Consider the following 19,016-nt stretch of genomic DNA (forward strand, 5'->3'; position numbering starts at 1 on the left):
GCAGTTCCGGCGACGAAACTGCCTGCCGGAATCCTCTGCTGCAAGTGTGAAAGTACCCCAAGTATAAAAAAGTTATGGGGGTCAGAATATGGTGATGTTAAAAAAAAAAAAATTAGCAAAGTTTAAATTTTATTTTTACACTATTTAGACATAAAAAGCCTACACATATGGGGTATGGTTGTAATCGTACTGACCCAGAGAATGAAAAGCCTGGGTCAGTTTTGCCATAAATGAAACGCCATGGGAGCAAAACCCATAAAACGGTGGAGTAATTGCGTTTTTTTCCCAATTCCATTTGGAATTTTTTTTACTGCTTCCCACTACATTTTATGCCATAATTGATTGATTAATGGGATGGGATTAGAAAGTACAACTTGTCACTCAAAAAATAAGCCCTCATACAGCTATGTGACCGGAAATATAAAAAAGTTATTGCTCACGGAAAATGGGGAAGAAAAATGAATATCCTAAGGCAGTGATGGGCAAACTGCGGCTCTCCAGCTGTTGCAGAACTACAACTCCCAGCATGCAAAGGCTGCCTACAGCTTTCAGCCTACAGCAGGGCATGGTGGGAGTTGTAGTTTTGCAACAGCTAGAGAGCCGCAGACCTAAGGGTTTGTTTATTTTTTAAAAATATATTTTTTTTTAAAGTCAAAGTAGGTTCCTTTGTAATAACTCAGAACTTTTCGATAAGTATCTTCTAGTGACCACCATTTAATATTAGCAATACTAGAAATTAGGGTGGTTTCAATACCAAAATTTTTATTCGGTTTGGAAACCATAAAGTATTGCGATACTCGATACCACGCGAAAAAATAAAACGCCAAAAAAAGCCGCGTGCATTCCGCATTTTATGGAACGTCCTGACCATAATGGAACAGTCCTATCCTATTTTTTGGGGGGACAAGGGGACTAAAAAAATAAAATAAATGGTGAATCGCGAAGTAAAAAAAAAATTAATTTTTATTTATAAAAAAAATACCAAATTTACCAAAAAAATTTTAAAAATTGCAAATTTCCAAGTTTCAATTTCTCTACTTCTATAATACATAGTAATACCTCCAAAAATAGTTATTACTTTACGTTCCCCATATGTCTAATTCATGTTTGGATCATTTTGGGAATGATATTTTATTTTTTTGTGGGATGTTACAAGGCTTAGAAGTTTAGAAGCAAATCTTGAAATTTTTCAGAAATTTTCAAAAACCCAATTTTTAGGGACCAGTTCAGGTCTGAAGTCACTTTGCGAGGCTTATATAATAGAAACCACCCAAAAATTACCCCATTCTATAAACTACACCCCTCAAGGTATTCAAAACTGATTTTACAAACTTTGTTAACCCTTTAGGTGTTCCACAAGAATTAATGGAAAATAGAGATTCAAAATTTCAAATTTTTGGCAGATTTTCCATTTTAATAATTTTTTTCCAGTTACAAAGCAAGGGTAAACAGCCAAACCAAACTCAATATTTATGTCCCTGATTCTGTAGTTTACAGAAACACCCCATATGTGGTCGTAAACCGCTGTACGGGCACACGGCAGAGCGCAGAAGGAAAGGAATGCCATAAGGTTTTTGGAAGGCAGGTTTTGCTGGACTGGTTTTTTTGACACCATGTCCCATTTGAAGCCCCCCCCTGATGCACCCCTAGAGTAGAAACTCCAAAAAAGTGACCCCATTTTAGAAACTACGGGATAGGGTGGCAGTATTGTTGGTACTAGTTTAGGGTACATATGATTTTTGGTTGCTCTATATTACACTTTTTGTGAGGCAAGGTAACAAATAGCTGTTTTGGCACAATTTTTATTTTTTGTTATTTACAACATTCGTCTGACAGGTTAGATCATGTGATATTTTTATAGACCAGGTTGTCACGGACGCTGCGATACCTAATATGTATACTTTTTTTTTTTTATGTAAGTTTTACACAATGATTTCATTTTTGAAGCAAAAAAAATCATGTTTTAGTGTTTCCATAGTCTGAGAGCCATAATTTTTTCAGTTTTTGGGCGATTACCTTGGGTAGGGTATGATTTTTGCGGGATGAGATGACCGTTTTATTGGCACTATTTTGGGGTGCGTGTGACTTTTTGATCGCTTGCTATTAGGCTGCGCTCACACGGGCGAGATTTCCGCGCGGGTGCAATGCGGTAGGTGAACGTATTGCACCCGCACTGAATCCCGACCCATTCATAACTATGGGGCTGTTCAGATGAGCGGTGATTTTCACGCATCACTTGTGCGTTGCGTGAAAATCGCAGCATGCTCTATAGTCTGCGTTTTTCACGCAACGCAGGCCCCATAGAAGTGAATGGGGTTGCGCGAAAATCGCAAGCATCCGCAAGCAAGTGCGGATGCGGTGCAATTTTCACGCATGGTTGCTAGGTGACAGTCTATTCACTGTATTATTTTCCCTTATAACATGGTTATAAGGGAAAATAATAGCATTCTGAATACAGAATGCTTAGTAGGTGATCAATTGAGGGTTAAAAAAAAATAAAAAAATTAACTCCCCTTCTCCTCTTAATCGCGCAGTTCCCGGTCTCTTCTTTACTTCTTTAATGATGAGCTGTGGGCTAAAGGACCTGTGGTGACGTCAGATCACATGCTCCATCACCGTGGTGATGGACCATGTGATTGGAGCATGTGATCTGACGTCACCACAGGTCCTAGCCGGTAGTTCATCATTAAAGAAGTAAAGAAGAGAATGGGAACTACGCGATGAAGAGGAGAAGGTGAGTTAATTTTTTTATTTTTTTTTTAACCATGTTATAAGGGAAAATAATACAATCTACACTACAACTAACCCAAACCTGAACTTCTGTTAAGAAGTTCGGGTCTGGGTACCACAGTCGGTTTTTTACCACAGTCTGGGTACCACAGTCGCGCGATAAAAACTGAACATCGGAACGCAATCGCAGTCAAAACTGACTGCAATTGCATACCTAATCGCGCGGGTTTGCCGCAATACACCGGGATGCATCCGGACACGCCCGTGTGAACCCAGCCTTACACTTTTTGTGATGTAAGGTGACAAAAAATGGTTTCTTTAGCACAGTTTTTATTTTTTACGGTGTTCATCTGAGGGGTTAGGTCATGTGAAGTGTTTATAGAGCCGGTCACTTTTTTTTTTTTTTTTTCACCACTTTTTTTTTTTGTCCCACTTTGGAACTTGAACTTTTGGGGGTCTAATCCCCTTTACAATGCATTACAATACTTCTGTATTGGAATACATTGGCTGTATGAGTAATACAGTGTGTATTAATTACTCATACAGCTTCCTGCCTGTGAGATCCAGGGGGCTGGATCTCACAGGCTCGTCACCGGAAGGCATCGCGCTGCCTTCCATGCCATCGGGTCCCCTCTACAGCCCCATGGGGACCCGATGGCACCACCGCCGCACCAGGTAAAAGCCGCCAACCGCAGGTCTGAATTGACCTGCGGTTTGCGGCGATCGCCGATGCGGGGGGGTCACATGACACCCCCCTCCCCCGGCATTGTGAAATGATGCCCTCTGAATGATTTCAGCGCACATCCTGTTCCGATTAACCCCCACCGCGCGCAATGTAGTTTTAAAGTTAGTACGTACCGGTACGTCCTGGGTCCTTAAGGACTCTGCAAACATGGAGTACCGGTACGTCCTAAGTCCTTAAGGGGTTAATTGCGCGGATCGCAGCACCCTGTCAGAGGCAGGGTGCCGACAATGTGTTTCTGCCGCTTGTATTTGTAATGTATTAAACGTTCGTTATCATTGGTGGCGCAGTGGCCACAGCCTCTCCCCTCCTCCGCCCCTCTGCGCTCTCATTGATGGCAGCAGCACAGGGGTAGGGAGAGACTGCTTTCCTTCTCCCCATGCTGCTGAGGAAACATAAGGCATATCTATACCGGGACAAAAGTATCGACTGGGTATCGAAAGTTCGATACCCGAAACAACCCTACTAAAAATACTATATACATCTTTTAACCCATTACACACCTCTCTACGCATAGTTGACACATAATTTTTCACACTAAGCTGCCCCCTTTTTTTTTAATGTATTTTTTTTTATTTATCATTATTTTATTGATTTGTGTATACAAGATTTAATTTTTTTTTCTTGGATTCCATTTATATTCAGATTTTGGCTACTTTCAAACTAGCGTTTTTTACTGGATCTGGCCAGGTTCAGCAAAAACGCTACGGTTACTGATAATACAACCATCTGCGTCCATTATTAATGGATCCAGTTGTATTATCTTTAACATAGCCAAGACGGATCCGTCATGAACTCCATTGAAAGTCAATGGGGGACGGATCCATTTTCTATTGTGGCAGAGAAAATGGATTAGTCCCCATTGACTTGCATTGGGGGTCATGCCGAATCCGTCTTGCTCCGCATTCCAGGACGGAAAGCAAACTACAAAATGTTGCGGTTTGCTCTCCGGTATGGGAACGCAACAGAATGCATTTTGGAGCATTCCGTTCAGTTCAGTATTGTCCCTATTGATAAGGAATGGGGACAAAACGGAAGCATTTTTTCCAGTATTGAGACCCTATGACGGAACTCAATACCGGAAAACTTTAATGCTAGTGTGAAAGTAGCCTAACATGATTTCCCACCCCCCTTTTTTCTCTCAACACACTTGTGTTTGTCCATAATGTATTTTCAATTCTTTGCATTTTCTCATTGGCATATTATGCCTTCCACCCCTGACCTCCCTTGTCCCAGCCGGCCCCTCTTCTGGGCGTATCACAGTGCACCTGACTGCCATTGTGGATCTCTTCAGCTTCTGCTAGGCTGTTGCGATCCACCTCCAGGCAGGACATACATCCTGCATATTGACCGGCCCCAATAGTGTCCCGTTGCGAGGATACTGGCATCACGTGCCCGCTGTTGCGATTACGTGACCGCCTTCTGTGTCACGTGATCGCTCTGAACCCTGCGATCGCTCCGGCATTTGCCGGGCATTGCCGGAGAGCTCTTACCCTTGCAAATCTTATTGTTTTTTAATCAAACCACTTGCACCACAAATGTTTATCAGCCCCAACTATGGGACATTTTCTTTATTGACAATAAAAATTTGAGTTGTTCTTCATGCCTGTAACGTCTGGGCAGGTCTAGTACCGCCCACCCTCACCCCTTGACCCCCTATTTAAGTGGATTTTGCAGTTTTTATGATGTGTGTGTGTTTGTGTATGTGTGTGTGTGTGTATATATAATATAATATATATATATATATATATATATATATATATATATATATATATTAGCTGTACTATCATGTATAAGCAGTCTGTACCTGATGAAGGGGACTGTTTTCCCCCGACCCGCGTTGTACGATCTGCTAAATAAATTCTGGAGGTTTGAACTTCACAACTGGTTAGTTCTTTGCGCCGCGGGATATCCTTCTGCTGATTGATATCAATTAATCATGTCTCCTCTTTAGGGCTCACGCACATGAACATGTGCCGGCTGGGCCTGTATTGCGGCCCGCAAACAGATGGTCTGCAATATACGTGCCCCAGCAGTTTTTTTTGCACCGCATCACAGATGTGAACCCATTCCCTTTAATGAGTTCACAATCTGGAAGGTGTGTTGTGGAACCGGGAAAAATGTTCTATTTTTTTGCGGTGCAGGCGGATCACGGACCCATTTGAATGGATCTGGATCAGTCGGCAGCAGCCGCACGGGTGTTGGCCGTGCATTGGGGATTGCAAATTGCTGTCGCCAATGCACAGAACGGCCGTGTGCATGAGCCCTTAGACGTCTCTTCTGAAGACTAAATACATTTAATCCCTTTAATCTTTCCTCATACCTAAAGGTCCCCATACACATTAGTGTAATGTCTGCTGAACCTGTTGAAAATGTCTGGTTCGGCCCGCAACTTAATGTGAATGGGAAGCTCCCAACATAATCTGTTGGAGAGAAGGATCGGGTGAAATAAAAACTAAAAATTCTAACCTGGAGAAAAGCTGCCACCAGAAGTGTCTGGCAGCAACTGTCGTCGCCCCAATGACAACACATACATGTTCAGCCAAACAGAACATGTATGTGTATTGGTGGGAGTGCAGGTGTCGGACCTCAGACACTGATGGTTATTTCTCCTGGCTCAACAAGGAAGCCACTACCAGACACTTCTGACGGCAGATTATCTCCTGAGAGAGCAAAGGGATCAGGTGAAAAAAATTCATTTTGCCCAATCCTCCTCCTTCCTGCCAGTCAGATATTGATGGCCTGTGGGGATAGGTCAGTATAAAAGAATTGGATTTTCTGGCATTGGTTTTGCCTTCTTTGGACCCCCATATATTATTTGGTAATTTATTTGATTTGGTTATCCTCTTAAAGATTTTACTAACAGAATTGCCACATCTTCCCATTTCCATGACCGTATGGGACTAAGTGCACGCCCCAGGTGTCCGGGCGTATGAAAATAGCTGAACGAAAGAGCACTCCACTATTTCCATAACCCCTATTGAAATGAATGGGAACTACGCAAACAGTGTACCAAACAAGTAACAGAAGCAGCGTTACGGAAATGGCAGAGTCTCTGCCCAGTTGGCTGTTTTTGTAAGCCCGACCACCTGAGGCCAGCACTTAGTCCTATGTCAGCATGGAAACGACGAGCGCAACTCATTTAAGCACTTTGTAATTTCTAAATGCTAGGGAAATGTCCGCATCCTACAAACAGTGGAGAGAAAAGTCCTTTTTTTTTCTCTCCTAAAAACGTGGACTCCAAACATCATAGTCAGTGGGATCTGTTTGGCTCAGTTCCTGTGAGATATGTGCCGAATCCGGCACTTCCAGTATTTTCGTTGTTCTGCTCTTATAACGGAGAAGAATAGCTGAAATCAATACTGGTGTGAAAGAGACCTAAAGCTGACTTTTCAGATTTGTATTTTGAAACTACCTTTTTGTAATGAATTGCCTTTTTAACAGTAGCTGTAAGCCTTGTGGGCCTCGGTTACCTATAGGAATACATTTGGCAGTATAATTTACCCAAAGTAGTTTCTCTTTCTCCAAGTCTATGTCCAGAAGTGCTGCGCTCAGCTCAGGGAAATTGTTAGTGAATATGAAGTTATGAAATCCCATTCACCTATAGCAATTATTTTTAATAACATTTTTTATTTGAGAAATAAATATGTATACAATATCTTCCAAGGAATCACATCATGGTATCATGCAATGCCAATGTACATGTTATAAGACACAGTGCATCATGACAGAAGACATTGATTTTTTTTCAGAATCTGAAAAAAAAAAGAAAATATAATAACCAACAAAAGCTATAGCAATTTATTTTTTTCACTATGGTTCTACACTAGCATATGTTCTAGATATTTTATATCCTTTAACATATTTAAACAAGGTTCAGGAGGGAAGTGTTCTCATTAAGTGGGGCAGATTGGCCATAGACCTTACAGGGACATTTCCCGGTGGGCCGATGTCCAGAAGGCCGCCTGGGCCCTCCTCAGGGCCGGCCAGTGGAAGTTTTTGGGGATGTATTTTGTGCTGCTGGCAGTATTTTACGATGGACTGTGGTATTTGGCTCTGTTGGGGTTGTATAATGTGCCACAATATGTTATTTGCTGGCCCTGATTTCCATCAGTTTGGACCAGGCTACTAAACGGGGCCACTTTAAGTTCCCAGTCCGACCCTGTCAATAAGAAGCTAAACACAAGAACAAGGGGACACAATCTGAAATTAGCTGGGGGTAAGATCAGGAGCAATGTCATGAAATATTATTTTACTGAAAGAGTTTGAAGCTTGGAACACACTTCCAGCAGATGTGGTTGGGAAATCTAGGTTAAGTGAATTTAAACCTTCCTGGGATAAACACATATATCCTAAAATAAGAAGAAATAATATTATAAGGGCATATTAGATGGACCAGGCGGTCTTTTTCTGCCGTCAATCTTCTATGTTTCTACATTTTGTAGAATGACCATTCACGGTCTTTGGTAAGCAGGGTGACCGTATCTAAGAGAACAATAGACTTTGCACAAGATGACAAATCTACGACTTGCGTTTTCAGCTCATTGTTTTTAATTGAGGTTGAAAAGCTTCCCTGAAAAACACTACACCTGTTAGTATTCATTTAGTTTTCATGAATTTGTATTGCAAAATGCTCTTTGCTCAGTTATTCACACAGCTCATCTTCTCTCCAGAGATTTTATGTCGCCAGTTCTCGGCAGCTGAAACGCCTGGACGCAGTCAGTAAATCACCTCTGTACACTCACTTCAATGAAACGCTGCAAGGAGTAAATGTCATACGAGCTTTCAGAGAACAGGATCGGTTTATTCAAGATGGCAATCTCCGTCTGAACACCAACCATCGCTTCTATTTCTCCAGCTTTGTTGCCAACAGGTAGAGAAGTATGAAAGAAGATTCTGGTTACAATGGCAGGAAAATCTGGGCAGACAGCGTCTTCCTTCACACAATTTGGGGGAGAAGACATAGCGAGAACATTACATAAGGCTTGATTTTAGTCATATTTTTAGGTTGAAACAAACTAATCCATAATATCTAAGCTTTATAGTGAATCATCTCATTTTATGTTGAGTACAGATCACATCTGTGTCGGAGGCTCCATTAGAGGCCGGTGTAGCAGATTCTATTAAAAATACTGGGCAAAACCTGATGGATCCCTTTATAGTCTTTGGGGTCCATGAGGTGCTCTGTCTCTTCCGTTATTTTTATACTCTCATAGTGGAGCAGATCAATGGAAATTGAAATGCTGGTTTGAAACCGAGCTTTACCTGTATTTCTTTTGCATAGTTGTTCAGGCAAATTAAAGGAGTTGTCTCATCTGAGACATTGGTGGCATATAGCTAGATCACCTCTGGGATACGCATCTATCTCAAGAACAGAAGCCCCGAAGTGAGCGGAGAGCAGCCGTGCATACGCGGCCACCCTCCATACATTTCTATGGGACTGCCGAAAAAAGCCACACGTGGTATGCTCTGCTTCACTTTTGGAGGCCCATTATGTCTCGCATAAGGCAACCCCTTTAAGATGAGCAACTTCATTCAACTTTTCTACAGTCATGGTAATTCCTTATTAGGGGTTTTCTGGATTCATACTTGGTATTCTTCTGACATCAGAGAATGGGAAACAACCAAGTCATCTAATTCCACAGCTCAGCCTGATTTGGTAATCTGAGTTTTGTAAGAATAAACCACCTTATTACTACAGTAAGCTGTGGGGATTGTTGGACTGATAACGTATGCCTTGCATTGCCCCCTTCAATAACGTATCCTGATGGTTAGTTTTACATTGCCCAATGTCTTGTCTTTCAGGTGGCTGAGTGTGCGCTGTGATCTCCTCAGTAATGTCATAGTCTTCACAGTTGCTATTGTGGGTGTACTATGCAGGGAAAGCATTTCTCCTGGACTAGTTGGTCTTGCTATAGTGAATTCTCTTGGGGTAAGTATAAGGTTGGGCACAGAATTATTTTAGTGATCAGATCATTGCAATCTCTACCATATTATATGCTGCTTACTGAAAGAGAACTTGTCACCATGAAATGCAGCTAGCAGCAGAATGATCTATATATTTTTGGGCAAAAAGATTCAACAAAACTTGTGATTTATATATTGGTATCTCTTTCTGACTTTATTGTTCACATCAGAGATGTTACAGTATCATTGATTTATAGCATTCGCTATGTAAAGCTGAACCCCTCGAGAACAGTGGGTTCGGCCTATACACTAATGTGTGAGGAGCTCCTGACTCTTCCCCCAACAGATGATGTCGGGGGAGAAATATTTTCCCTGCACCTCCACAGCGGCATGGCACTTAACAGGAGGGTTACTCCGCCTCCCCAGGGACAAGTAACAATGTGGATGTCTATAAAAGCCCCCTCCCCTTTACCTACTCCAATTGTTTCCTGTCCCTCTGGGAGGTCGTGGATATCGTCCTGCAGGTGCGGAGGTGCCTGTGATTGCGATCGGTGCGCCCAGTCCTGTGGTATCCCTAGGGTTAACTAGGAGGACTGCTGCAGAGAGGGTGGCGCAGAGCTTGGTTAAAGCTTTTTGCCTCTCTTGGCATAAGTCCTGAAGTGGAGGCGGCCCCAGATTTCGTCCCTTCCCTTTGGAGAAGACATTGGTCTTCTTAAGGACCCTATGGATAAACAGAGTGAAGCTCTCTTAATAAGATCCTGGGAGTCTTTAACAGCCATATTTAGACCCAGTGTAGCTGCCACTTATACGGCCAGATCCCCTTCTACCTGGATTAATCAGATAGAAGAGCACCTGGTAGCCGGTACGCCTAGAGAGGAAATACTATCCCTTCTGCCTATTCTGAAACAAGCAGCAAATAGTTTGGTGGACACCTCAGCTGATACTGTGAAATTGGCAGCTCTTTGAAATTCAACCAGAAGAGCTGCGTGATTGAGATCTTAGTCAGGGGACACAGCATCCAAAAATTGTGTGCAATTTCCTGTGAAGGTGATAGACTATTTGGGTTGGTCCTAGATGAAAAGGCCTCTGATGGATAGAAAGAGGTTTTGTCTGAGTCCCGGTTTTTCTACCAGAGGCGGCATTTTCGGGCTCAAAAAAAGAGGTAAACCTGAACAAAAGAAAAAGGAATTTTCTGAAAAAGGGCAGTCACCTAGAGGAAGGGTGAAAGGGTTCTTGTTCAACCTGGGAAACTCCTTACAACAACAGCATAACCAATGACACCAGAAGTTCTGTGGGGGAGACTAAAAAAAATTATCCTGCCCTCCAACTGTCCGGTCTGCTGATAAAAAAAAAATAAAGAAAGAGGATCAAAGGGCTTTGTAGAATCTATTCTTCTTTAAAAGGGAGCATTAGTACCAGTCCCACCAGACGAATTGGGCATGGGTTACTATTCCCCAATTTTTTTTTATTTTTTTTTTAAACCAAATTGCTCTTACAGGGCAATAATCAATTTGATGTCCCTAAATTGCCACATACAAAATGGAGACTATATAATCAACAATAAATCTCCTAGGATAAGACTACTATCTGGTAACACTTACCGATGCTTATTACCATGTCCCCATCCACAGCAGCCATCAGAGGTACCTACAATTAGCGCTTTACATGGAAGGAATTCTAACTTATTACTAATTCCAGGTCCCTCCTATTGGGTTGGCATCAGTGCCAACGGTATTTAACAAAAATGATGTCAGAGGTTGTGGGAAGTCTGCATCGAAAATAAATATTTCTCATCCCATACTTAGATGATTTTCTCATAGCTGCAGATTCTGAAGAGAGACTAAAACAGCATTTAGCCATAGTACAAGAGGATCTGAAATGATTGGGTTGGCTAATAAATCTAGCAAAATCGGATATAAAGCCAGACAGAAGAAAGATGTTCCTGGGAGCGATCCTGGATTCTCATTTGCTGACGTCATTTTTACCAGAGGAAAAACAAGCGAAAATAAGTCAGAAAGTGTCCTCCCTCTACGGAGCCAGGAAAGTGTCTATTTGAGATCTGATGACAGGGGCTCATGATCTCTTCTTTCCCGGCAGTGATGTGGGCTCAAGAACCTTATGGGGGGGGGGAGAAGAGATGGCTGTCAGCTGAATGATTGTTCAACTGACAGCTATTGAATGTGTATGCCCAGGGTAAGTGCGTATACATAGATAGCTGTCAGTCACTGGTAACACCTCCCCCATGAACGATAAAGTCAGAAATAGCAGTGATCTTAATTAATAAATTACACATTTTACTGAATCTTTTCCCATAAAACTGTATATCAGTCTGCTCAGCTCCTCCTGCTCTATAACATGCTGATTGCCTAGAATTTTGTGGTGACAGGTCCTCTTTAAGGTGAAACATTATCTCATCTCCTGATCATCTCACAGGCAGCAGATTTTGAGAGAACTACTCACTTTCAGAAAATACATTTAAAAAATACTTACATGTTTTCGGCCAAGTTGTTCAAAGTCTGTTCCATGGAAAGTTTGACAACTAATATGGCTAATAAAGCTTCTGCACGGGTTAGTACCTATCTTTTTTTAGTCCCTGGAATGCTGGATAAATTCCTGTGGGAACTGTCTTGGTATGGTAGACAAGTGTTTTTATATTTGAAGGAGAAATGCACTTTAAGGGTCCATTCACACGTCTGCAATTTCGTTCCGCATTTTGCGGAACGGAATTGCGGACCCATTCATTTCTATGGGGCATGCCTGGACACGGAATTGCGGACCCGAAAAAAATAGAACATGTCCTATTCTTGTCCGCAATTGCGGACAAGAACAGGTATATTCTATTAGTGCCGGCAATGTGCAGTCCGCAAAATGCGGAACGCACATTGCCGCTGTCCGTGTTTTTTTTTGTTTTGTTTTTTGCAGATGATCACTAACAAGCGTTCGTAAGACTGCTCATTAGCGATCATCTTGCAGTGTAATACTGCTGACGATTTCCCGATGAACAAGCAAACCAATGTGAAATCCACATTTTTTGACATGTTAAAAAATAATTCTCATTTGCGGGTGGCGGATCGTGGTGTCTAATAGCGATCTGCCACTGGCAAATGACTATGCAGCATGGTGACGAGCAATGGCATAACGATGCTTCCTCCCCATGCTGTGGAGGAGATCGCTGCATGTGATCAGCTGTAATCTGTGAGAAGGCCGTGGTGCTCACAGGAGTACTGGTGCCTTCTCAAACATCTGATCAGCAGGGGTCCCGGGTGTCTGCCCTCCACCGATCAGATACTGATGACCTATCCTGAGGATAGGTCATCAGTATTAAAATTTCGGAAAACCCCTTTAATGCCTCATTCACACGTCACTGTTTCGGTCAGTGATTTCCATCAGTGATTTTGAGCCAAAACCAGGTGCGGCTCTAAACACAGAACAGGAGCAGATCTTTCCCTTATACCTTATGTCTGTGGAGGCTCCAATCCTGGCTTTGGCTCACAATCACTGATGGAAATCACTGACAAAAACACTGACGTGTGAATGAGGCTTAAGAGGGACCAGAAAGTCGAGACTGACAGGGAAGCCTAGAACATTTTGAATTTGTAAAGTCATTTTGTTTTTAAACATTTTCCTGGCTAAATAGGCTACTTTCACATTTGCGTTCAGAGCGGATCCGTCTGGTGTCTGCACAGACTGATCCGCTCCTATAATGCAAACGTTGGGATCCGTTCAGAACGGATCCGTCTGCATTATAGTTCAGAAAAAAATCTAAGTGTGAAAGTTAGTCAGACGGATCCGTCCAGACTTTGCATTGAAAGTCAATGGGGACGGATCCGTTTGAAAATTGCACCATATTGTGTCAACTTCAAACGGCTCCGTCCCCATTGACTTACATTGTAAGTCTGGACGGATCCGTTTGGCTCCGCACGGCCAGGCGGACACCCGAACGCTGCAAGCTGCGTTCGGGTGTCCGCCTGCTGAGCGGAACGGAGGACAAGCGGAGCCAGACTGAGGCATTCTGAGCGGATCCGCATCCACTCAGAATGCATTGGAGCAGTACGGATGCGTTCGGGGCCGCTTGTGAGAGCCTTCAAACGGAACTCGCAAGCGGAACCCCGAACGTGTGAAAGTAGCCTAACCCCTTTAATAATATTGAGAGATAAATGCTGTTTTTATTTTTAGTTGACAGGTGTTTTAAAAGAGGCGGTGCACACCGTTACTGACATGGAAACAAACTCTGTTTCTCTGGAGAGAGTGAAGGAGTATTGTGATGTGGAGCCTGAGGTAAGTACCGCTATGTTTGATGGACATTTTAAAGTTATGCTCTAAGTACAACTTGGGAAAACCACCTTTTGTTCTGTGTTGATGAGCTTTACCCAACTCTGTTATAGTTACCTAGTCAACATAGATGTGGAATTCTCCCGGTCACCATCTTGTAGAACACTCCTCAAGCCTGCTCGTTTTGTTAAGATTGTCGGGCTCCTAAACTTCTAGTAGCTCACTTTTCAGAAATTTTGTCTGAGGTTTAAAGGTGTTATCCCATATAACCATTTCCACAGCTAGATGGGACTAAGCGCTGGCCCCAGGTGATAGGGCTTAGGGAAACAGCTGAACAGGCCGGCACTGGCTTTGGGAGTTACAGAAGCGGCGTACTTTGTTCTGCTATGCTGTTTGTGTAGCTCCCTCACTACAATGGGAGTTATGGAAGTAGTAGAGCGCCGGCCCACTTGGCTGTTTCCATAAGCCCAGCCACCTAGGATTTCCATGATTAGATGGGACAACCCTATATTAAAAATGTCCTTATCTTTGCATTTTTGGGACACCCAAGTTTGAATGCTGAATGTGTTCTTTGGGGGGTTTGACCCCTCAGAACTGCTGACAATGCTATATAGGTGACCAGAAAAGCAATTTCAGCATGCCTATGTTGATGGTCTAGCAGGTTGTAGGACAAAGAATCTAAAATGTGTCATTCATGTTCAGTGTCCTGGCCTCTGTGCACTGAACACTTGTGTTCCCCCTGTTCTGTGACAGCTCTCGAGGTCTCCCGGTTGGACACCAGACCAATCACTCACAAGCAGATTGGAAGGGCTGGTGAGCATTCAGTGCAGAGTCTAGGATACTACACTTGAGGACTCCCCTGGTACGCTTGTAATCTCTGTGCCAGGAGGATTAATATTTGAATTCCGCGGTCATGCAATCTGTTTGACCAACCACACACAGATGTAGCAGGTGTTGACTTACACAATTTGCAAATGCAGCCACTTACTGTTTTGGCGCAGTCAAGTTACACAAATTGTGTACACATATTGTAATCGTTACGCCATGCAAATGTTTTCAAAGAGGCATGACTAACTTTAATTAACGCACAGCTACACTTTCAGATACATTTTCAGAATAGATGAGTGGCCATACTGTTATATATTGTGGGCAATTATGAAACATCATTTACTCTTACTCTAGGCACCCCCACCAGTTAGCTGAATGGAGGGACCATAGCACTCCAGTGAGCTCTGCAGCACCTTCATTGTTTACTGGTCACAGTGTTGTATAGTTAATAACTGGGACTGAACTGCAGTACCAGGCATGGTAGGTCTGTCAGCCGATGGGGGTGCCAAGAATCAGACTCTGTCAATGTGAAAGTTCTAGAGAAGCCCTTTAAATGAAAGTAAACTAGTACTTCAAGTTTAGCTCTTAATTAGCTGAATTTTTTATAAAAAAAACAGAGAACCTCTTAACTGTCTGACAGAGTTACATAGTTAATGGAGGTTTTACACTCGAGAGAAAATCTTCCGGCAGGCTGTTCGGCAGAGGAACAGCCTGCCGGATTTCATGATATCCAACATAGCCGGAAAGGGCTGGAGCACCTCCAGTTCCCCATTGACTATAATGGGACCTGGCGGGGATCCAGCCTGTGTCCGGCATTAGTGCCAGGATTCGGCAGGACAAAACCGCTGCAAGCACCATTTTTTGTCCAATTGAATCCCAGCACTAATGCCGGAAACTAGCCGGATCCCTGTCTGGTCCCATTATCGTGAATGGGACATGGGGGTGCTCTTGCCCTTTTCCGATTATGCCGGATATCATGAACTCCTTCCTCTCCTGAACATCCTGCCGGAAGACTAACGCTAGTGTAAAACTAGCTTAACACGGTTGAAAAAAAGACATAAGTCCATCAAGTTCAACCCTACAGGGAGAGGAAGGGGTGATCAGGGGCATCAAAGATGGTGGAGACCCTTTAGCTACTGTGGTGCGTATTAAAGGAGTTATCTGAGAGTATAAAATTCACTCCATATGCCCGGCCCCCACACTGAATATACTTGCACCGCTCCTGGTCCCCACACCACCGTTGCTGCTTCTCCCCGTGTGTGGATTAAAACATCCGGTGTCCGGGGGAGGTTGGAAGCAGCCAATGGCAGGCGGGGACAAGCCTCCCTAGCGTCACCCGTGATACTAGGGAGGCTCCCCCCCCCCCCCCCCCCCCCCGTCACCAGATGTTTTTATCCGTGCATGGGGAGAAGAAGCAGCAGCGGTGGTGCGAGGACCAGGAGTGGCGCAAGGAGCGGGGTAAGTTTATTACCTGTGAGGGGCCTGGCATATGGGGGGAATTTTATACTCTTGGTTAACCCCTTTAATGCCCCCACGTTGTAATTTTTGCCCCTTTGTACCAGCACACAGTAGTAATATCCACATTGTGCTCCCTTCACAGTAGCTATGGACAGATTATGTGCCCCCCACACAGTAATTATGCTAGATATGTGACCCCCGGAGTGTCTGGGCAATACTTTTAACCCATTTACACGCCACGGATCATATGTATTTTGTGATCTGCAAATTATCTGGATTTTTTTGCAGACCCATTAACTGGCCTGCACGTTGCGGACCAGTATAGGACATGTCACATTTTCTATCCTTTGCGGAACAGACATACGGATGCGGAAAGCAAATTACTTGTATGTGATTTCCGTAACACTGTCTATACTTCTCTACAAAATGCAGACTGCAGACCCGTTTAAGTTAATGGGTCTGCAAAAATATACGGATCGAGCATGGACCACATTCATTTCTTGCCGATCCACATCCATTTCTTTCCGGGGCAGGGGTGATGGGTGAGGTCCAAAAAAATAACATACCAAGTAAAGGACAGTGGGCACACACACAGCCTCACCTCGGTCCTAACTCACCTCTTCCTAAATTGCTGCAGGCTCACACATTCAGCACCAGGAGAGCTAGGAGAGGACCGGATGTGGGTGGGGCTACCGCCCGGGGGCGGAGCTACAACAGCACTAGACTGGGGCAGGGCTACTGACATCACTGTGTTGTAGCTCTGCCTCCCGTCTAGCGAAGTAGCTCAGCACAGGCCTGGTGTCAAACTCTTCATGAGGCTGCCCACCACACAGCAGGACTGAGCTGTAAGGAGGAGGGGCGATCACAGATGCAGCTCAGGACATGCCGCCCAGGCCCTGCTCCTCAGATAGTGAGGTGGGCCTCTTCTACATGCTGGATGAAGTGATGACGAATGGTGAAGCGGGGAGTGTGCGTCTCTCTGCTTCACCATTACAATCAGACAGGACGCACAGACAGCTTAGGTGGAGGGCCTCCTCACACGCTGGGCCCCTGTGCAGCGGTATGTCGGCCCTTGAGTTCAACCAAGGGATAGGTGGGGATATGAATTTTAGAAAAGTGGAGTGAGCCCAGATTAAAGAGTACCTTTCATCTGTTTTACTTATAGGACCTGAATACCTGTACTTGCGGGGTACCCCCCGCTGATGCTGCCACCCAGTGTTTTTTTATTTTTTTTGTTTGTTTGTTTAAACATCGCCCCTACGCTCGCTGCGCCAGCCTGAACTTCTTGCGCTCAGTATCTAAATATGAGTAAGAAAAACTTCCCTGGCTGTGACGCTCAGCTATGTGATTGGATCGCAGCACAGCCAGGGAGAAGGAGACGCCCATTGAGAAACCCTGGCGTCTCCTCCTCCCTTTTCCGATGCTCAGCATTTAAATACTGAGCGCGAGAACTTCAAGCAGGCGGGGCGTAGGGGCGATATTTAAAAAAATAAATAAAATTGGGTGGCAGCATCAGCGGGGGATACCCCGCAAGTACAGGTATTTAGCTCCTATAAGTAAAACAGATGAAAGGTCCTCTAAAGTTATTTAAGAATTCATCTAAGCCATTTTTAATATACGCTGCACCGTATATCAGCGTACCCAGTGATAACATAACAAAGAGGTCACAGATAGGTGCGGAGCTCTGTGCATGACCCTGCATATGTTTGTCAGCTTCACCCTTCACCCTTTTAATGTAGTGTGTGCTAGTTGTATGTGTTGCCAAAATACTGTGGCTCTGTCTGCGCTGATTGAGGTGACTTTGATCTAACTGAACCAAGACACACCTCAAGCAGTTATAGGTGGCAACCTAGCTACACACTGCATATACTATACAGGGTGATGAGGATATTCCTATCCTTTTTAATGAGTATTATCTAGTGGGCAGATAGCCTTTTATAATTAAGATTTCTAATAAAGTTTTTTTGTTTTTCTAAACGCCATCTACCTTTAAGTAAACCCACATCCTGAGGTAGACTATTCAACAGATTCAGTTCTTACAGTAAAGGAGCTTTGACGCTTCTGGAGACTGAACTTTTTCTTCTCCAGTCGGAGGCAGTGCCCCCTTGTCTTTTGAGGGTATTTTACATGGAACTGCTTTTCACCATATTTTCACCATTTATATATTTGTATAGGTTAACTGTGCCCCCCTCCTCCCTTAGATGCCTCTTCTCAAGACTAAATACATTTAATTCTTTGAATCTTTCCTAATATCTAAAAGTGCATTTAGACCTGATGATGATCAGATTGTCAAGAAGTCCTGACAGTCAGCTGCTCGCTCAGTGGGGGTGAAGCGCTGCATTTACGTGCAGCGATCACCTCCACAGTATGAGAACGAGGGATCGCTTTTTTGATCGCTCGTCCTCACATGGCTGCATTGTTTCTGGGCAGCAGAAATGATCATTTAGGTGCCTGCATGAATGACCGTTTCACCCGATGAGCATTTCGCTTAACGGGCAGATTGTCTGGAATGAGCGTTCGTAGCAATGTTCGTTCCGGATAATCTTCCTGATTATCTGGACGTGTAAATCCAACTTAAGACCCCTTTAAAGGGGTTGTCTCATCACAGGTAATGGGGACATATCACTAGGATATGGCCCCCATTGTCTTATAGGTGCGGGTTCCACCGCTGGTACCCGCACCTATATCGAGAACGGAGCCCCAAAAGTGGTGGAGGGGACACTGCCCATGCACAGCCTCCCTACATTCATTTTCTATGGGGCCACCAAAAATAGTCGAGCACTGGCTCGACTATTTCCGTTGAGCCCATAGAAGTGAATGGAGGGCGGCTGTGCATGCACAGTGCGCCCTCCACCACTTTTTTGAGGCTTCCGATATAAGTCCTTTCTAGATATAGGTTCTCTTCTTCTATGGGGAGAGTGCTTGGTGGTGGCCAGACCAGAGTCCTCCAGCCACCACTTTGCAGGGCGATATGCCCCCATTGTCTGTGATGAGACAACCCCTTTAATAGTGACATACTCCTGTGTATATTGTCCTTTAAATGTTTTCCCACAACAGAAGTAAAGCTTACTGGTCTATA

General features: G+C 43.9%; 1 protein-coding gene across 1 annotated transcript in view; it reads left to right on the top strand.

The window, feature by feature from the left end:
• Positions 1-19,016, top strand: part of LOC121007528 (multidrug resistance-associated protein 1-like) — a 150,252-nt gene that overhangs the window by 120,099 nt on the left and 11,137 nt on the right. Inside the window, exons 25-27 of the mRNA XM_040439516.1 lie at positions 8,146-8,345; positions 9,278-9,404; positions 13,556-13,657. Of these exons, the coding sequence (XP_040295450.1) occupies positions 8,146-8,345; positions 9,278-9,404; positions 13,556-13,657 (429 nt within the window). The remainder of the gene's footprint in view (positions 1-8,145; positions 8,346-9,277; positions 9,405-13,555; positions 13,658-19,016) is intronic.

The sequence above is a fragment of the Bufo bufo genome, chromosome 7, assembly GCF_905171765.1.
Source record: "Bufo bufo chromosome 7, aBufBuf1.1, whole genome shotgun sequence".
Classification (NCBI taxonomy): Eukaryota; Metazoa; Chordata; class Amphibia; order Anura; family Bufonidae; genus Bufo; species Bufo bufo.